Source organism: Cynara cardunculus, assembly GCF_001531365.2.
Source record: "Cynara cardunculus var. scolymus isolate 2C chromosome LG 7, CcrdV1, whole genome shotgun sequence".
Classification (NCBI taxonomy): domain Eukaryota; kingdom Viridiplantae; phylum Streptophyta; class Magnoliopsida; order Asterales; family Asteraceae; genus Cynara; species Cynara cardunculus.
The window spans coordinates 1,538,735-1,559,821 of NC_037534.1; the positions used below are offsets into that span (position 1 = coordinate 1,538,735).

Genomic DNA, 21,087 nt, shown 5'->3' on the forward strand with positions numbered 1-21,087 from the left:
CAATATCTATTCACACTATTTATATGCTGTCATGAGTCACTATGCAACAATTCATATATGAATATACCTATATGCACTTTCTGTATTCACACACTGGTATGTACCTTAAAATCTATTCACAGCATTTATATGCTGTCATTAGTCACTAGACCTGCCGCTGCTGCTTTGATTTTTATTCTCATTCTCACACTCCCACTCCCACGCCCTTACTCCGTATGACGCCTTCTCTTCGGCTGCAAACTTTTGACTTAAGAATGCATTTAAAAACACTCGAAAGTCGATCATGTCAAGTTAACAAACCTGACAATTTATCCCATCGATCTCCAAGAATGCGAGCAAGATTTTTAATTGTAATCCCAGGGCTGTGTTTCTTCACATTCTGAAGTCAAAACATATTGAATCATCACATATGTACGTACGTACGTACGTATGTATGTATGTATGTATGTATGTTATGTATGTATGTATGCATGCATGCATGCATGTATGTATGTATGTATGTATGTACGTACGTATGAACTGAAAGATACAAGAAAAGCTAGACATATTAAGGATCAGTACACCTGCATTTCATGCTTTCTAATTCGAACTGCCAGCAGAGTCGAAAGTAGAGGTGAATGAGAGGTTGGAGCAGTGGCAGGCGGTTTTGCAAGCTCAAGGTTTTTGAATTAGGGGTTGTTTGGTTGGTTTTCCATTAAGTCCTGAATGGATAAAGTTGTTTGTGTGGATTAATCTGTCAGTATAGATTGAGAATATTTTTGTTTGGAAGGGTTTTTTCATAGATGGAAGCCGGGAAGGCAGGTTTGGAAAAAACTTGACTTTCTGCATAAAGTTCCTCCTAGAAACTCACTGAATAAGCCAATTTATATAAACTACTATCAAACAGTCATATATAGTTGACCGAATAAGTTCCGAGTCCCATTAAGCTCATTAAGCTGCTAACAAACAGACCTTTAATCATTCAAAGATATTATGTATATGGGCCAAGTTCCTTCACCCTCCCTCTCTCCCGCGGTTAGAAAGGGTGTTAAAGAGTTGGTTAAAAATCCTAAAATATTCATCATGCATAGTTGGTTTTGAGGTTCTTAAAATATACACAACCTAATTTATGGAAAAAAAATTGAACGAAACCATAAGCAGACAAGATTATAAACTACCTCTCTTTCAAGATGTGTGAAGAACATGAAACCACTCATTGTTTCCTTTGGATCCTCTTTCTTCTTCTCTTTACCCTTCCTACTCAAAGATGCTTTGGCTTCTTTCTGTGAGATTTCACCGGCTTACACAAAAGGTAGCACACACACACATATATATAGCAAATGAACGAAGACAAACATACCATAATTTAAGAGGACAGGGATCATTTTCAGCCTGTTAGATCTCACATTAGCTAGACTTGGACCCTTTTTTTTCCAATATATGTTAGAACCTTCCTTTCTCCTCAAGGGCTTTTTTGGAGAGTAAGCTAATGGGCTTCCACATATTCTCATTTGATATGGTGCCACGTCTATCGCATAAGGACTCGACACTCTAGGACAATCTGTGCCCGTCTAACCTCCATTGGAGGGAGCGTGTTAGAGTCTCCATCCACTAGAGTTGGATCATTTCTCTCAAAATACGTTGGAACTCCCTTCTCTCCTTAAGGGCTCTTTTCAAGAGTAATCTAATGGGTTTCCACATATTTTCACATGATATCAGAGCTAATGTCTACCAATATAGGGATTGGGGCAATTTGTGCTTGTCTAGCCCCTCCTCGACACTTTTTGAGACAATATGTGCCTGTCTCTAGCCTCCATGCATTGGAGGGGATGTGTTAGAGTCCCCATCGGCTAGACTTGGATAATTTCTCTTCAAAATATATTGGAAGCTTCCTTTTCTCCTTAAGGGTTCTTTTGGAGATTAACCTAATGGGTTTCCACATATTTTCACATTATATCAATGTCAATGTCTACCACAAGTGGGGCTCGACACTCTGGGGCAATCTATACTTGTCTAGCCCCATCTCAACACTCTACAATCTGTTTCGGTCTAGCCTCTATTGGAGGGGGCTGTTAGAGTCCCCATCGGTTAGACTTGGACAGTTTCTCTTCAAAATATGTTGGAACCTTTGTTCACCGCAAGGGACCTTTTGGAGAGCGATCTAATTGAGTTCCACATATTCTCGCACATTCAAGTAAAAGAAAGACAAAAGAGACAGGCTTACGGTTTACCTCCTCATCACTCTCTTCTCCATCAGCTTCATTCACCTCATCCTGTTGAGCAGCTACAACACCACCTGTAGCTTGGCCACCTCCCAAGTTCATGATTTTTAGACCTTTTGAACTGCATCAATTGAAAAGCATAAACTCAGTTATGCATTTCAACGATCTCAACACTGAACAAACATTCAAAACACTCACCTGATAAAATCAAAAAGGTTATGATATTCGTTACTCTGGATGCTGCGGAAAAGATGCTCTTGCTTCATCTTGAGTCTAATAAGAAGATCAAAGTAATGCATGTTTGATCCTCCAGCAACATGTCTCTCAAACTGTATGTATTCAATCTGCAAAGAAAACGAAGCAAGAAAAGTTACAAGTTAAACCATTTGATGGAGGATCTTCTTTTGAGAACTCTATAAATCGTGAGATCTTTGGTGCATCATGTGCTATTTCATATGATTTTTTTTCCATTTATAGCTAGAATTTGATGTACTGATTAACGTATATTTGTTTCACAATGTGTTTGTTTTACATGAACTCAGTTCACACTATGAACCTTTTTAGCGTGTTTGTGAAACAAAAAATACACGTAGAAGAGATTAGTGCAACAAATATATGTTAATCAATACATTAAATACTATCCTTAGATAAAAGAAAATCATGTGAAACACAACCATAAGGTAGAAGTTCTCACGGATCTCACAAGTTTTGAAGTTCTCAAATGATTAAATCCCCTCGTTCCATGAACCGAGATAAAATGATAGTGTGCCTGCCTCATCATGAAGAATAAGAGTAGGAGGTTTCGGCAAGAAGAAAAAGCACTTTTCAAGAGGATAAAGGAGACCGTATTCTGCTTTTAGCGATGACTTCACAGCAAAGCCATCCTGACAACTACGGAACTTCCCAGGCCTGGTGAGTTTTCTACTAGACAAGCCATGCAAGATGACAGTGAAAACTTCAGGAATAAGACCCTGTTCATTGAAGAATCAATCAAAGGAAGCATGTATAAAACCAAACCAAACCAGTGTACCCATGTGGAGGTGGGGTTTGGGGAGGGTAGGATGTACCTAGACCTGACCTCTACCCCAAAGAGTAGAGCGACTGTTTCTGTTAAGACCCTGGCTTGTGAAAAGTGTGACAAGAGATATGATAAGGTTTAGTACAACAAAAACATAGCCAAATTAAGGAAACGGCACATTACTAGTCTAAATTGCTAAGCTACCTCCGGTCCTCTACCTCTCCAGCTCTACCTCCTGACTACCCTAATTTGCGTGATGAAAACTAATTTGATAGAAATCACTTGCAACTTTAATATTATTTGATGGCAAGTTCATTTCAAATGTAGCTAAAAGTTGTAAGGCCTCACCATTATTACCTTATAATATGGTCCTAACTTGTCTTTGTATTTGGAAGAATACAGGTCCTCATTCAACGCCAACTTGCTTTCCACCACATAATCTGTTTCAAACTGCACAAACCAAAAGCAGACGGATCATTAGAGGAATGCAGTCCTCTGGTTTACAAAATAATTTCCAAGTAGTGTATTAATGATACCTGGATCACAATATGTGGATATAGAGTTTGACCTTTACGAATAGGAGGATCTAGAGTAATGACAACAAATGTATGGGGTGTGTTACACTGCATAAGAAAAGAAGGGTGAGAAATTTCAGTATGCTGGTTCTCATAAGCAAGGCTCAAGCCTAACAATATCAACGTACTTCATTCTGCAAACTAGGAAGTAGGAACGAAAACAACCAACAGCTACAAGAAAATCTATATGGAGTAAACACTGAGAACTGATTGTGTAGCAACCCGTCATGCATGGATAGAAAAGTAGATTTGTGAGCTCCTTATAAGCTCAAAGTTGCAAGCTACCGATAACTCCCACCGTGCATTTAAATTGATTTGCAGGTTATTCGGCCAACTTGCTGCGGCTATGGGGCGTTACAGATTTTGTCTTGTGTCAAAAGTGTAAAGCAAAAACCTTAGGCAAGATGAAAACACGAACTATACTGCTGTAATGAATTTTGAAGTCATTGGCTTGGCCTTGCAGCCGCAAAAAAGAAAGGTGGAGTTCAACATCGTATCGACCCCTACATTAAGAAGTTACTTTAGTGTAAACCCTTTTGAAAGGCACAAAAAATTATAACTGCTATCACAAGCAACCGGAGACTCTACCTTGGAGTAAGAATTGTGACGGTGTCAAATGTGACGAAGGCTTCCTCGCCTCCAACCCCAACAACTGCCATTGACTGTATATTCTTTAGGAATACCTGATAAAACGCAGTCAGTATATTACAAATTAAGATGCACAGCAGCAAATATGGCCATCAAGAAATTCACAAACTTACCTGTGCAGGAGAGTTGTTTTTATCCCCGACAAACTGAGTGTTGGAACTGGGTATGTGAAAACTCATCTCAACCAATGAATCTGTCTGCATTAACAACAAAGAGCTTAATAAAAATAAAGTCTAGAACTCCACAGATGCATTAAGTCTATACAAGACTTCAAGTGTACAATTCCAGAGATTCATCAAACCCGGAGAAATATAAGCATAATCCCATGTACAAAAAGAAGAAAAGTTAACTAGAAGAGACCTCATTTGCACCAGTAATGTCATCCTTACGGAACTCCAAGACAACATCGTCCTTCCCTTGAATCTGTGTCTGGGAAACGTCAGCTAAAGATACTTCAAAGGCTTGCTTTGAACCAACAAGAAAGGAAAGCATGTTGCCTGTACAATATCATTACTATTAATAGTGAAATTCGTAAGGAAGAACTAATCACAAGAAAGGAAAGCATGTTGTTTGTTACTTCCTTATTTATCATTTCTGCCGAGTTTAAAGTGCTCTGTGCTTAAAAAAGGGTTGCTGTTGGTGACAATTCCGGGAGGGGACTCACAACAAGGGGCTGCCGGTAAAATAAGCGACACAATCTAAGGTGTTTAACCCCAGAATAAGTGAACACAATCCATCACATTCTGTGATAACAATCTTAGCACTAACCTCACAATGGCAACAACAACAAAAAAAACGACCAACCATTTATATCAAATTCTCCCCAGTTCTTCCCACTAACAGAAAGTTGCTTCTCTTCTGCTGTTATGCTACATGAGTTCTGGAAAAAATTGATCAGGCTAGATACGTCCTGCAAGGACAAGTAAGAAATATGCGAGGGGAAGCTCTGAAGCAAGAGTTTGTCAAATAGCAAACACATAATATTGGGAAAATCAACAATGAGACACTCTTATCACCTCTTAAATTTCAGAATACAACAATTATATGAACACTCAAGGATATGACAAAAAAGAACCCGCAAGCAATGAACTGTCAGACCCCTATAAGAGATAAAATGAACATATATGCATTCTTCAATTCCATTATATATAGAAAATTTTAATCATGGGTTAGGTTTGGAATCCCAGAAATCATTATAGGCATAAGTCAAAGTAAAAGGTATATAGTTAAATGATTTATAGTCATTCCTAAAAGACAAGACATCCAAATTTTGAAGTTAATCACCCACAAGTAATAAACTCTTTACCGATGTCAAATATGCCCAAGATCTTAGTAATTATTACTGCTATCTAGTAGAAAATGGCGACTACTAAAATTCAGATGACAAAAGCCTTTTCAACACTAAAAGAACATTTCCGAATCTATGGTCATAAAGCAATCAGAAATGATTTATGCAAGAATATAAATCAGCACATTGATGTCAAAGTTGCTAAAAGAATTAATATATGTCATATACCATATACACCAAGTGAAAAATGCAGTGAACCTGGAAAGATACCTGGTCACGGAAACCATCAAACTTGTATTTAACGCCATTATTAACCTGCACACCAAGCTGGTTGCTTCTTGGAACCTTCATCCAGGTTATACGCACTATATCAGCAATGTCCACTTCCACAGATTTACTACCCCCTTGTTTCTTCCATAGTAAACACCCTGAATGAACCTCAAAGAGCCCTGTATTCTGAATTTTCCACCAAACATAAAATCAGATCATGATTATTTCTCCCTTGACATATCGGATTGACTGCCAAAGATTTCTCTTCCTTCGTATAATTAAGAAAACGTATGTGCAAATTAAGGACAAAACTAGCCTTTCTAAGTTCACATACAGCAGAGTAAAAATAAACCCTTAATACTATTGAAGTCTTTGGTTACAAACGGTCATATGACTGAGTCTGTTTAGATTTGAATAAGTATTTTGAATTAGTCCTAGTTGTTCCTATTTCTTAGCTGATAGTTTGCTGTTCTGTTTCCTGTGTAAGCCTATAAAAAGGCAGCTTGATTTATTGAATAAAGTATCACATTTCAGAGTCAAATTGTGCGTATTATCACCTGGTTTTAACAAATACAACTACAACGGGAGGCGTTCAATCACAATTGAAGCCATCACATCAATTCCAGTTCCATCATCGAATCTAAAATATTGACCTAAAGAATTCTAAATACAGTTAAGAGAGAAAGAGAACCAGCAATAATTCAAAATGCAAACGAAACCAGGAGCTCTGTTCGGATCAACAACAGTACTCAGTACTCACAAGTTCAATAAAATACGAAAGCAAAAGCCTAGGAAAAAATCAGAATACCAGAAATTGATTAAAACAAACAAACCGATCCCGATGAGCTAAGCACAATCCGAATGCACACAATTTCAAAATTGAAAGCAAAATCAATGCACAACAATAACAATACCGATTCCACATTGAAAATTGATCCAAAACAAACAAACCAATCCAAGATCGTGCATGCATATATGCAATCACCATTTTGCTAACGAAGATTAGGGTTTTTGAAGAATAGCTTAAGTAAGCTTAACTGAATCCAATTACAGAAGAAGAATTGAAAAAAAAAGACGGATAACTAACTCACAGTGCCACTGCGATCAAGTAGAGAGATGTTGTTGAAGAATTGATCGTCTGCCATTGTTATGAATCGTGCAAAGATAGACGTGAAGAATGGTGTTTTGAAATGGAAGCAGGAGTAAATGCTAATAATAATAAAAGAGCAGAAGCCAACAGAAAATTGGCGCGAAAGAGAGACGGGTGATCAGGTGCAGGAGTTCCCACGGTAAAGAACATACATCCTCACCTTTTGAAACTTTTGCCATTTGCCGCTTTTCAGCAAAATCCACGCAACTTTAGTACCATTTTTTAGAGTGAATTACACTTGTGGTCCCTGTGGTTTTCTCAAATTTTATATTTGGTCCCTAATTTAAATTATCTACACTAATGGTCCCTAACATTTCATTTTCAAACATCCATGATCCCTCTAGTTAACAATGTTAGTTAACAACCGTTATGAAGGACTCATTAGTCTTTAAACAAACTTTAAGGACCAAAAATGCAATCCATTCATAGAACAAATATTTTAAATAAAGTACATATTAAGTGAAAATATTTATATTTATTTAAAAAATATAAAATTCACAAGAAATATTACGCTCAAAAATCTCATGTCTAGAAAAACAATAAGAAATCGAAATAAATTCACATATCTTTCGAGTTGAAAATTGAGATATACGAGCAAAATATTGAAAATCAAGTTTGATCAACTGAGATTATTAATATATAGTCAAACTACAAATAGTTACAATAACAACAAAATGATTATAAATTAAAACTAAAAAAACACTAATTATTTAAACAATTATGAAAAATTATCATTACAACAAGATTAGGTTTATATCACGTCAAAATTATTCCATCAAACCAAAACCATTTGAGTATTTAACAAGATAACCGCAAACAGAAAAGCCTTTAGGGGCCGTTTACCAAACACTTACCAGGGTAAGTGCTTAATAAGTCAAATTACCTTATCGGATGAATATGACAAGAACCAAGAATCTTACCCGGTAAGAGTGAAGTCAAGAACCGAATCTTACCCGGTAAGTGAGGGCGATGGGTCTTACCACAGTTAACGCTTACCGGATATATTGTTGCATACGATACCGTTTTGATTAAAAAAAGTATTACTCGATAATAAATAATAATGTTGAATTTTACTGGTAAGTGCTTACTCGGTTAAGCACTTGATAAACAACCCGTTAGTATTTCAAAAAGATGAAAGAGAAACTAATCAATAATATTAATTAAAGAAGAGATACATCCAAATTGAAGCATAATTTCCTTTCTATTTTGGTTCCACATTTCATATTATTTTATAGAACACACGCAACCTTCGATTCACACATAAGAAAAGTCTCTCATCATGTCTTAATCACTTATTCCCATGGTTTAAATCGCCAACAGACTCGCATTTACTAAGCTCTTGCAACTTGTAACTATTATATATAGGGAGCCAGAAAAATTGAAAAACTGAGAACACTTTAGTAGTTATTTATCTGGACGGTATATACATGTGCATACAAATAATTGAAGATGTTATTTGGTTTTCATGCACATGTGCATGTTATGCACATGTGTATATTGCTTAGACGAACAGTTACGAGTATTCCCTCAGTTTTTCTTTTCTTTAATCTCAAACTTACCCTGAATCGTGCTTGATACGATGATTGATCTGATGAATCTCAACCTAAAGGTGTGCATCCCTTCTCATGCTTCTCACCGGGACCCAAACTTATATAGGGGATGTTTGGGATTGCTTATTTGAAACAACTTATGCTTTTCTACAAAATCACTTATCAACTTATTATAGGTCAGAAGAGTTTAATTTCTTCAAAAACTCCTTATTATTGGTTTGACACCGGTATAAGTTGTTTATCCAAACACTTAAAAGTGCTTATTACCTGTGTCATACCGGAATAAGTCAATAAATTGTTTTTATAAGCAATCTCAAACACCCCCATAATGGACAAATTTTAAGGTCGTCGTAATGCTGTCCAAAATCCAAATTTATTGAAATAATCGAATCAAATATAACATAAATACAACCAAATAAGCCAAACACTTCTAGCATATATAAATACAACCAAATAAGCCAAACACTTGTAGCATATATAAATACAATCATAAAACTGACCAATAAAGCACAAAAAATAACACTTTATATTCTAAAAAGAACCGATATCACTTACCGTTAACAACGATCAATGGCGATGATGGCCGTAAAGCTCGAAGAGAACTCGAGGAGGCGATCCATTACGATGGTTAACCATGAGGCCCCAGAAGAAAGGTGCGTGAAAAGAAGGCGGAGAGATGTGGGCGCACTTGCACTCGACTGCAAAAACGAGCCAATTTTAGAAACAGGCCAAGGCTCACCGACGACCGTGAAGAGAAGTTCTAAATATCGCGGCGTGAGTAGACATCGATGGACGGGAAGATTCGAAGCACATTTGTGGGATAAACTTTCTTGGAACGTTACGCAAAAGAAGAAAGGAAAACAAGGTCTGTTTATTTCTCGTATTTTTGTTTTTTTTAGGGTACATTTGGTATGCAGAACAAGACAAAACTGGTTGTCCCACGTTTGGTGCGACAGTAAACCGAGAAATGACAAGACTGTCCCACCAAAATAGGTGGAACAAATAAAAAGACCGAATACCCCGAGAAGGTAAGAAGGGAAAGTTAAGAGAAAGTTCATGTGTGAATTATTGAAAAAACCCGAAAAACTTATTTGAAGATACATATGTAAATTGACGTTACAGATTATTCATATGGGTTCACATGTGCATCTTCAAATGATTTTTTTATGATTCACATATGAACATTCCCTTAACCTTTCGTTCTTGTCTTCTCAAAATATTTAGCTTTCTTTGTTGAACCTCTTACTATCCATGTCAAATTAAAATCATGAAACTACATAATTCTTTCACCTGCCTACCTCACTCTCGTCTGTCCAGTCCAGTCAGGGTGCATTTGGTACGTGGGACAGTACAAGACATGACAAAAATAAAATCTTGTTGTCCTTCGGTGCGACGTGGGATAAATATGTGTTTTTTCCTATCCCACCAAAACAGGTGGAACAAAAATCATAGATATGGACCAACTTTGGTAAATTACTAAAATACTCATGTCAAATTAAAATCTTAAAAACCTTGCACAATTCTTTCAAGCCACCTACATCTGTCACTCCCGTTCTATCCGGTCCAATCTCGTCTCTGCATGCCAAACGCATTGTTAGTAAACGTCGTCATCTAATCTGAATTCATTTTTTCCCCTTCAATACGCGCTTTGGATGATACGAAGCAGTTTATCTTGGTAAGTACTTATTTCTATAAACCATTACGATAAGTATTTGTATGACAAACATATTTTATGCCGTAAGAGGAAAGTTCAATTAAGAAACGCATTTTCATTACGAACAAGGGATATACTGAGAGAGCATCGTGTGTCCATATTCATCATGAATAACATACATACATTTTTTACAACATTCATGATGAACGTTCCAAACACATGATAGGTTCTCGATGATTTCCCAGTTCCCAATGAAAATACAGTTCTAAACCGAACCTGCCCTGATACCATAAAGTTTATTTATTCCGTTCAATTATGATCTTAGGAGCTTATGATGAAGAAGAATCTGCAGCAAGAGCATATGATCTAGCTGCACTCAAGTATTGGGGACCAACAACATTTACAAATTTCCATGTATGGATCTTAGCTTTATAGTATTTGATTATACAGACAAGTTCAAATAAAAATGCTAAATATCTGTGAGAATGTAAAAAGAGAAAATTCATATGTGAATCCATTAAGTTTTTTTGTAAAAAAAATCTATTTAAAGATGCATGTGTGAACCGAAATTACAAATTACTCATATGGATTCACATGTGCATGTTCAATTAGATATTTTCAATCATTCACATATAAATCTTCTCATGATATTTAGTCTTCTTATTTGAACGTCTCAATGTCTTTTTAAACCATTGTACTAGTCTTTTCTTGTGTTGTAAACGACCATTTGTTTTTGCAGAAATGTCAGAAAAAAAAAAAACTAAAACTGTGATTTGAAAAACGAACGTTTTTAGGGAAGTATTGAAATGCAATTTGCGAGAATGATGGCTTGTTTGCACTGAAACTCCGAGTATGATGGTTAAAAAGTCAATTTATTCGTTACTCCCTTCGTCTCAAAATAAATTTTCGCTTTCAAAAGTAGATGCATTATCGTTTAAAATCCAATAAATTGTACACATTCACAAACCAGTTTTTATGTTGTTTCATACATGAAACAACACTATGTAGACATTGCATTTTCACACGTGTCATTCAAATGAAAACTGGTTTGTAAGTTTGTACAAATTGTTGGGCTTGTAAAAGAAAGAGACTCTTCAAAAGTAAGTGTTAGTTTCCATTTCTATCCCTAATTATGAAATAGGGAAATTCATTACTCGCTCTATTAAGAGTAAAATCGTCATTAGTAAATAAAAAATGTAAGAAGGTGTTTGGTTAGAGGTATTAAACAGTAATCAATGAGAATGAAAATAAATAAAAAAACTTTCGATATTATATAATATAACGAGCTTATTCTCCCAGAAGCCCAAATTTTCGTTCCAAATTAAACTGGGGGGAATAAAAATTCATTCATATTTTCATTACCTATCATTTTCATTCTCATTTTCAATCCCCAACATGAACCAAACTGTCTCTAAAAATTACACATTTATAAAATTGTGTTTTTTTTTTCATCACGAACATTTATCTTGAAACAGAGGGAATAATTTATCAACTAAAAGCTCAAAGATTTGTATTTTTTGTGAAGCAAATGCTTTTTTTCTTGAGTTTTCATTGACATTTTATTTCATTGTTGTGAAGGTATCTAATTATGAGAAAGAGATTGAAATAATGGAGGATTTAACAAAGGAAGAATACTTGGCTTCACTAAGAAGGTTAGTTATGGTATAATCAATTACATAAGATTTCATATACCAATAAAAATATCTCTGTTTGTTCTAGCAGTATTGTAGCATTTGATCTAACCTCATCAAAAATGAGAAGGGTGTGTGAATTTATTTGTCGCATTTGTTGTATATAAATATTACATACTTTAAAAAAATATCTTTGGTGAAAGAAATTTTAACAAATTTTTCAAATTTTATTTAAACTAAAAATTAAATTTTAAATTTTTTGAAAAAAATACAAACTAACTCCAACAGTTTTTCCATTTTAGATATTACAATATTTACTAAAATATTACATACATTTAATAAAGTTTTCCTTAAACATTTAATTTAAGGTTTTTTATTTACGGAAATATAATAAAAAATATTTCTTTCTCATAGTAATCATTTTTAAAGATTTCCCTAAATTTGGAGAATTTTACGCTCTATCTCCTACTTTCTCCATTTTGAAAAATCTGTTGGAGCAAAAATATTACTAAAAATTCGCCAAAATCTCCATTTTCTTTATTTTAGAGAATCTGATGGCTATGCTTTGACATTTCTCTTTTGTTAATTGTTTTAGGAAGAGCAGTGGATTTTCGAGAGGGGTGTCGAAGTATAGGGGTGTAGCAAGGCACCATCATAACGGGAGGTGGGAAGCACGGATTGGGCGAGTTTTTGGAAACAAGTACCTGTATCTTGGAACTTACAGTAAGTAATCTCGTTTAAATCAGACTAAAAATTAGTACTTTACGGTCGCACAAGAGTTGCAATAGTCACATTCTATAAACCAAACCAAACCAAACGAACCCAGTATATCCCACTTGGAGTAGGGTTTCGGGGGGATAATATATACGCAAACCTTAACTCAACCACTAGGATCGGGAGACTCACTACCACAAAATCGAGTTTATAAGACCAAACAATAAAGCGTCATATCTAAAGGTGTTGTAATAAGTTTATATGTTGCCTTTGAGCATCTTAACAAGTTTCTTAGTATGTTTTTTTTAATACAAACCGTTGTATTGACTATTTTATTGGACATTTTTCAAAAGTTTCATGTGAACACATCTTTTTATAGGAAACTTGTTTGTAGAAGACATTTTTTTCAAATAGTATTTTATAAAATAACTAATACAACTATTTAGTGAAAATGTTTAAAAATTTTGTTATCACCCAAAAAATATCATATAAACTTATTACAACATCTTTAGATAAGACGTTTTGTTGCTTCTTTCTATAAATTAAGTTTTATAAAACATTTTATTAGAACAATCAGACAATTTTTTACATCCTATAAACCCAATTTCGTAATGGTGCCTCTACTAGATCCTACCAAAAAAATTGGGTGCCTGCAAGAATCCTATCAGATCTCATGTCCACATAAATGTCTAAATCAGTAATGTTCTCCAGGCACGCAAGAAGAGGCGGCACGTGCTTACGATATTGCTGCGATCGAGTACAGAGGGATCAACGCTGTTACCAACTTTGAGTTGAGCACTTACATCACATGGTTGAAGCCGATCGCAAAAACTCCACTTGTTAGTCACGTGTCACAAACGTACATCAAATCAAACATGATGTCATCAAATACGTTCAAGGAACCACAGACCCCGTTCCTAGAATCGCATGATTTCGTAGCAGAGGGTCAAAGATCATATGGGAAACAAAAATCACCGGAAACAAAATTACCGTTTAGTCCGAGCCAAAAATCTTCACAAACAGCACTGGGCCTGCTACTTAGGTCATCAATGTTTAGAGAACTCGTGGAGAAAAATGTAAATTCAAGCAATGAGGACGAGAGAGAAGATATAAAAACGCAAATGGCGATATCTTGTGGCGGAACCGATGATAGTATCGAATTTCTAGACTCGTTAAATGCAATAAATGCTCGGTTTGAAGGAGACTTCGACTTCAGCTATGAGTTTTAAGGAGATCCGCTTGGATAAACGTAAAACAAGTTATTATCAATCAACAAGCATGAGTACAATTTCGGTCTCCCGTTGTATACTTCCTACGTTCCAAAATAAATGTCCATACTGGAAAGGACACGGTTTTTAGAAATATGTAATTATTACATTTTGTAGTAATTAACTAAAGGACAAATTTACCTTTAATAGTAACGAGAGTAATAAATTTTTCCATCTCATAATTAATAGTAGAATTGGAAAGTAGATACTTACATACACCTTTGCGAGAGGCAGCATTACCAGTATTATAAAACTTCTACATTATCTGATTTTTCAGGTCTATTACCGCTTGTTTTCATACAACATTCGGTCAGTATCCCCCTCCTCGTATAATTAAGACCCAATTCATACGTAATAAACCGTTTATCAGTATAATAACATCAACTTTTGTATCTATTTTTGTTTAATAGTCTTAGAAAATTAGATGCAAGATTTGAAACTTTTCATCACTAACAAATTACCATACTGACAATTAACTGAAGATTAATGTTAAAAAAAATATATAACATAGGGTTTGTTGTTAGCAACTCAATGAGTTTAATAAGAGTTAACTTATTCGATTAGCTATACATGATTATTTAGTAGTGACTCAATGATATAAAAGGTGACTTATTCAACAAGCTTTTAGTGGGGTTTTTTTTTGCAGAAAACCCAACTTTTTCCAAACATATTTCTGCTAATTAAAAAACAAACCCTTTCCATTTATAAAAAAAAAACTTTTTCGATATATACAGACAGATTAATCCATACAAAACCAAAAGTCTGTTTGTTAACAACTTAATGAACTTGTAGCTTATTTGATCAACAGTCAACTATACATAATTATTTGATAGTGACTTAATATAAAAAATGACTTATTCAGTTAACTTTTATGGGAGGATTTATACAGAAAATCAAGTTTTTCATTTTAACTTGTTAGACCTAATTAAAAAACACCATGGATACAAACAAATTAAACTACACAATTTTTATACATAAAAAAGAGAAAATTGTATGAAAAAATAACCTAATTTAATTTGATTCATATTTTAAGTAAATTACTTTTTAAAACTTTCACTTTGGTATATAAAATATAAAGTTGTAAATATTTAAGCATCCGTTTAGCTGGTTATCATGATGATGGGACTAGTATGTGATAAATGGATATTTTTCATGCAATTTGCATTAAAAAAAAACCTAAGTAACCATAAACAAATCTCGAACGGGGCTGCCCTGGCCTCGATCGATTTCAGGGAACTCTCAAATCTCCGACTCTCCATTGCTTGCACTCTCGAATCTCGATTTGATTTCATGAGACACCTCTTGATTTGTCCAAGGTGTTCAAGCTCAACCATTCGATTTGAAGAACCCTAACCTCTTAAGTGTTTCCATTTTCGATTTAATTCATCCATCAAGCGATTAGCAGATTACCAAAGGTACCAGAGTTTAATTGTTGTTGGTTTCCATCATCTATTTGTTTACTTTAGTGATTCACTAAGTTCTGATGGAATTTCGAATAGCCGAATCTGCGCAGTGACACTTTTCGAGTTTTCATCTTCCATTGATATTTGATAGCACTCAAGTTATATTAATTTGTTATTGAATATTTGAATTATTGGATTGCTTATGAATCTATGATAGCACAGTAGCAATCAAGCACTCAATTCGATCTTGGGTTTGCTTATGAATCATGAATGTTGATATATGGTTCATGCTTCTGGTTCATGCTTCTTTAAATGCATGTTTATTTATCCGACTTCCATTTTCATTTTGAATAGCCTAAACTGGTTTGTTTATTTGACTTCATTTGGTTGATAGGCTACGATTTTGAAATTGGATAATTGTTTTGTTGGTGTTATGTTAACTTCCATAGTTTCATTAGTTCATAATATTGTTGGTTGTCATATTTGCGGTCTATTATGAGCCAATAAAGATTGAACGGGTTAGCAATTTTGAATGTTGAAAGCAAGTTTTTGGCAAATATTAACTATGATAAGGTAATTGATATTTTATTTTATGATAAGATAATTGATATTCAGGGTTCCGTTGTATCATTTTGTTATATTTAATAAAAATCGGCATGTGGATGAGACGCCTAACTTGATTAGGTTACAAACCCCTTAAAATAATATATTTTGTCTGCTTTTCTATATATATTAGGGGCATTTTTTGGCTCCTCGCACTGGGCATCCAAACCTCAGGACCGACCCTAGGGTCAAAGTTAAAAGGCCGCAAAGTAAAGGTTTCAGTGTATGCAATTTGTTCATGCACTAGAAACATAATAAGCAATTTATAATCAGTGTCAAATGGATCCACATGTTGCATACAACAACGAAAGGGAGATTTTGAAAGTTCCCGTATGCTGATGATGATGATCAAGAATGTAAGAATAACAAAGTAAAAATTAATCAAGAACACAAAATTGGAGCAAGGAAGTCATCCTGTCATTGATCTTCATGTTTATGAGTATAAAATCGAATGAGAGAAATCTATACAATTGAATCTATAAAGAGTCGTATCAAGTATCTAACTAGCACTAACTAACTCCTTCTTATACTATAATGGGAAAGATACAGTTACAAGATATACAAGACAGACTAATCACATTTGAACACTTGTTCTAATATCATAGAAGAAGTCTTCGTTTATGAGAAGTGATTATGTAAAAATCTTCCAAGTCTTGTTCATTCAGAGTTAGACTTCTCGAATCTGAAAGCTATCGAACTTTGAAAGATTTAACACTTAGTCCCTTCAGCTCTTCTTCCGAACTCTGAATTCTGCACTTCAGATCTCCGGAACATCTCTTCAGAGTTAATCAGTTAGTCAATTATCTCTCTCTTTCAGAAGTCTATAAAAGTCATTTTCAGGATTCTACTTAACCAATTTGAAGCAACTTCTTTTGAACTCAACAGATTTTCAGTATGACAAGGATTTTATGACATGTAAAGTCTTACATTACGTTTATGATTTTGCTTATTATGCTTTATGACTCTGTTATGAATGCTATATAAACTCATGAGCTCACGAGGTCATTGGCTGACTGTTTTTATTTTAAAAATTATGCATGTATCTCAGTACAAGATCACCCTCATAGGAGAATATCTAAGAATCAGAAAGATTAGCTGAAAAGCTGAAGTTCTTTTTGTACCTATGTTTTAAAGGGGATTGAAGGTGTTCAACATTAAGATATTTCATTGTAATGTGAGGTTTTGTCCTTAAGATCGAATCCAAAAAGCCCACAAACACCTTCTTCTTGCCTTCAACCCCAATTTCATCAAGCTAATTCAAGAAAAATATGAAGTTTTTCARACCCTMTATMCGATCCTTAAGACCCAKTTTCAAAAYCAATCGCTTCTCWTCYCAAAAACCCCACCTTGACRATGTGGGTCCARTGGCYTCTCWTCTCAAAACCCGATCCGTCRTCCGGTTCCGTGGACCCGAYACRATCAAGTTCTTACAGGGTTTATTGACAAATGACGTCCGGCTGTTTGGTGAGCCCGTGGCTGATGAGAAAGCAAGCTTGGTTACCCCTAATGTGCTGGCTTTGTCAGCTCGCTCTCTCTATGCGGCGATGTTGACGCCACAAGGCAGGTTTTTGTATGATATGTTTCTGTACGAGCCACCCAGAACCAATGAGAAGCCTGACCCAAGTGGGTCACGACGTCGATCCGATCAGGATGAGGTGGTGCTGCTTGCGGATGTTGATTGTTCGGTATTGGATGAGCTAGTGGAGACATTAAAGAAGTAAGTTGCCTGCTTAACATAATCTCTTGCCTGTGTTTCTTGACCAAGGGGCCGGTTACCAAACTCTTACCTGCAAGAAATATCGACCTCACTTACCTTATCTTGTAACATTATTGGCCATCAAAATAGATTGTTGGTAAGCTTTTTAAACCGGTAAGCGCTTATTGGGTAAGAGTCGTTTCACTCACCGGGTAAGACTTTCGGTTCTTGCCATGCCTTTTACCGGGTAAGATTCTTGGTTTTTATCATGCTCAATCAATCAGTAAGTGATATCAATAAGCGCTTACCCAGTAAGCGTTTAGTAAACTCCCCCTAATTTGCAGTGGCTATTTTACGAAATTAAACTGTTAACAGCTGTAGATTCAGTTCATTGTAGTTGTACATAGACACATAAATTGGAAAGAGGGGACCTTCTTTTGGGAGAACTCCCTAATTCCTGAGATCTCTGAGAACTAGCACATCATGTGCTATTTCATATGATTTTTTTTTTCATCTATGGCTATAAATTAATGTACTGATTAATATATATTTGTTTCACATGTACTCGGTTCACAATGTGAAACTTTTTGACGTGTTGTCAAACAAAAAATACACGTAAAAAAGTTTCACGTTATGAACCGAATACATATGAAACAAATAGATGCTAGTCAATACATTAAATATTAAACTTTGATGGAAAAAAATCATGTCACACAAAACTTTAACGTAGAAGTTCTCACTATTCTCACAAATTTTGGAGTTCTCAAATGATTAAACCCCAATTGGATAGTATCCTATTTGATTTCGAAGTCAAAAGGTATCCCTTCAAGAATCTTTATGAAAATATGAATTTATTTTATTAAAAAAAACCATTTTTGCGGTTGTTGGTTTATTCTGGTACAGATATAGATTGAGGTTGAAGGTTGATATTGAGAATGTGGGAGAAGAGTTGTGTTGTTGGCAGCGGTATGGTGTCGACCTCCATAAGAGGGCACCTTCAGATCCTGAAGCTGCTTCTGTTGGAAATACCGGTGGCTGGCAATGGCATAAAGATCCTCGACTCAATTGCCTAGGATTCCGAGGAATCTTCCCTTCCAGCGTCACACGTGAGTTCTTTTACATTCCCCCGATGACCGGTCATAAGTTTGACCTGTAATTTGATAGTTATGATTCCGAGCTCATTGCATCTTCTTATGGGTGTTAGTGTTACAGCACCTATGGTCGAGGCTGATGTGGAAACCCAAGAAGAAAATTACCTTCTATGGAGATTAGAGAAGGGAGTTGCCGAAGGCTCAATTGAGATGCCAAAAGGTACACTTTCTTTCTATCAAATTTGGAAGTATATAACATATTTACATACGGCACATACTCACTCCAACTTCTCACGTTTAATGAGGTTTGAACTTCTGAGCTCTCGGAAGGTTGTGCTCTACCGGTAACTCGGGTAGCCAATGACCCTTTCGCCTTTCTTGCAAATCTTGTACCCTTCTAAATGTAATGTTGAGATTCTATTATATAAATTGTGAATGTTTGATGGGATTCAGGTGAGTCAATTCCATTGGAGTACAATTTTGCTGGTTTAAATGCCATAAGCTTTGACAAAGGGTGTTATGTGGGCCAAGAGCTTATAGCTCGCTCCCATCACCGCGGGGTTATCCGCAAGCGTCTGCTTCCGCTCAAGTTCCGTAATGAATCTGGAAAAGGTAGAAAAAACCCAACTTTTTCCAAAAATTATCGTAAGTGGTAATCGTTCTTGTAACAACCCGTCCCATAGGGTGATATTGGTACATTGGATAGGAAAGAACATAGGGATCAATGTTCCACGTTTGACAAGACTTCTTTAATATTTTTAATGTTATATTGGTACATTTTTAATCGTCTTGATAAAAACTTTCTAATGATACATTTTGTTATAAAAAATATTTATTTTATTATGATCTAATAAATTACATAAATTAATCAAAATATATATACAACTCATTAGGAGTAAATTGGTCATTTTATTTATCATGTCCAGTTCTGTTGTACCATACGCTGAATAACTGATATGTCCTATCTTGTATGCCTTTTATAAGCTCAAAGTTGTGGAATACAAAAAATGGTTTTAAGTTGTATAGAAATTATTGGTTTTTTGTTCTCAGAGGTGGCTGAGCCGAAGGTTGCTCCCAGTTCAGAAGTAATAGCATCAAAATCCGGCAAGAAAGTTGGAATTGTGACCACTGTTCTTGGCTCTCGTGGGCTTGGGCTCCTCAGGCTCAACGAAGCTTTTAAAGGACCCGGAAATTTGGTGATCAAAGGACAAGAAGACGTGAAGGTGGAGCCTATTCGGCCTGAATGGTGGCCGACTGAGTGGTTTTTGGAGCATGAACCGCACCAAGCCGCTGGCTAGAATATTTTTCCGGTAATTCTTCCTTACATTAGAACAAAATAGGTGTTTTTGTTAGCTGATTAATGAGTTTAATAAGACTCACGGCTTCTTTGATCAGCTATGATAGTGACTTAATGACATAAAAAGTGGCTTATTTAATAAGCATCTAGGGCGGAGCTTTATGCAGAAAGCCAAGTTTTCTGCAAACCTCCCCCTCCTAATTAAAAAACACGATTCTTCCATCTATGAAAAATCATCCCAAATAAAAAACTTCCAACTCCCAGATTAATCCATACAGACAGCTTTATCTATACAGGACATAACGGAAAACCAACCAAACAGCGCCATAAAACTGTAGGTTTCTGAGTTCCAATTCTGAAAACTCTCCCTAAAGATTCTCGTCATTAAAATCATCAAACCTTGTATCTGCAGCAGCTGCTCGTATCAACTATTGACATTACTTTTACCCACGACCACAAAAGCATAAACATTGCTGCGAATTTGCCGGTTGTCGGGAGCCATGTAGCCTAAAGCCGCACTGACGAGTGCGAAAAGACAAATCCGGATCCATCGGTCAGTATCTATCCAATCGATATGTTTCCATGAGCCCTGTGTTTGGGCATATTACAAATAAAATGATATTCTTATATGATAAAAAAGATATTAAACACTATTTGGGAGTAATTCAGTCATTTTAACAGTTTTGTCCAGTGATGTTCTAGTTGTACCAAACACATAACAGATAATTAGGTCAATCATGTCTTGTTCTGTCCAGTTCCATCTTATCCTATCATATTCAGTCTCATCCAGTCTGCATACAAAACACTACCTTAAATATGTGACGTTAAATGAGATTTTAATGAAATTCATTATCTTTTCATGAATATGAAGTAACTTTTGTTATGATAGATCAAGAAGTTAATAATTAATTAAAAACTCATTTCATGTTACATCCCTTCAAGTACATAACTACATATCAGACGAAACAATAGGCAAAATCGATTTATCAATCGAAATAGTAGGCAAAACAGTAGGCAAAATCGATTTATC

The 21,087-nt window shown here is 35.4% G+C and overlaps 3 protein-coding genes across 4 annotated transcripts; 2 read left to right on the forward strand and 1 right to left on the reverse strand.

The window, feature by feature from the left end:
* Positions 1–138: 138 nt before the first annotated feature.
* Positions 139–7,145, reverse strand: LOC112515642 (FACT complex subunit SSRP1-like). The gene is made up of 15 exons (XM_025122549.1): positions 7,092–7,145; positions 6,001–6,186; positions 5,247–5,352; positions 4,803–4,939; positions 4,556–4,639; positions 4,383–4,477; positions 4,189–4,297; positions 3,756–3,842; positions 3,577–3,669; positions 2,975–3,172; positions 2,400–2,545; positions 2,211–2,322; positions 1,158–1,262; positions 301–379; positions 139–233 (listed from the first exon to the last, which is right to left on the reverse strand). Exons 1-15 carry the CDS (start codon positions 7,143–7,145, stop codon positions 139–141), a joined length of 1,686 nt encoding a protein of 561 aa, XP_024978317.1.
* A 2,125-nt stretch (positions 7,146–9,270) lies between these two features.
* On the forward strand, positions 9,271–13,928 carry LOC112515643 (AP2-like ethylene-responsive transcription factor At1g16060). The gene is made up of 6 exons (XM_025122550.1): positions 9,271–9,565; positions 10,367–10,375; positions 10,680–10,768; positions 11,933–12,006; positions 12,581–12,708; positions 13,411–13,928. Exons 1-6 carry the CDS (start codon positions 9,271–9,273, stop codon positions 13,926–13,928), a joined length of 1,113 nt encoding a protein of 370 aa, XP_024978318.1.
* Positions 13,929–15,204: 1,276 nt separating this feature from the next.
* Positions 15,205–20,857, forward strand: LOC112515501 (putative transferase At4g12130, mitochondrial). 2 transcript variants are annotated; one of them, XM_025122362.1, is made up of 7 exons: positions 15,205–15,283; positions 17,022–17,690; positions 18,573–18,775; positions 18,882–18,980; positions 19,214–19,372; positions 19,811–20,070; positions 20,470–20,857. In XM_025122362.1, the coding sequence occupies exons 2-6, from the start codon at positions 17,242–17,244 to the stop codon at positions 20,056–20,058; spliced, it is 1,158 nt and encodes a 385-aa protein (XP_024978130.1). In that variant the 5' UTR covers positions 15,205–15,283; positions 17,022–17,241; the 3' UTR covers positions 20,059–20,070; positions 20,470–20,857. The 2 variants fall into 2 exon arrangements, with proteins under 2 accessions (XP_024978130.1, XP_024978128.1); XM_025122360.1 differs by lacking the exon at positions 20,470–20,857 and having other exon boundaries at positions 19,811–20,180.
* Positions 20,858–21,087: the final 230 nt, after the last annotated feature.

Excerpts from the sequence above, each read along its gene's own strand:
- LOC112515642 (XM_025122549.1), bottom strand. The coding sequence starts at position 7,145 with ATGGCAGACGATCAATTCTTCAACAACATCTCTCTACTTGATCGCAGT. Across the intron at positions 3,173-3,576 it reads AGTTAGGACCATATTATAAG|GGTCTTATTCCTGAAGTTTT; the intron begins GTAATAATGGTG and ends TTCAATGAACAG. Across the intron at positions 380-1,157 it reads TCACACATCTTGAAAGAGAG|AATGTGAAGAAACACAGCCC; the intron begins GTAGTTTATAAT and ends TTTTGACTTCAG.
- LOC112515643 (XM_025122550.1), top strand. The coding sequence starts at position 9,271 with ATGGCGATGATGGCCGTAAAGCTCGAAGAGAACTCGAGGAGGCGATCC. Across the intron at positions 10,769-11,932 it reads CAACATTTACAAATTTCCAT|GTATCTAATTATGAGAAAGA; the intron begins GTATGGATCTTA and ends ATTGTTGTGAAG. Across the intron at positions 12,709-13,410 it reads CCTGTATCTTGGAACTTACA|GCACGCAAGAAGAGGCGGCA; the intron begins GTAAGTAATCTC and ends AATGTTCTCCAG.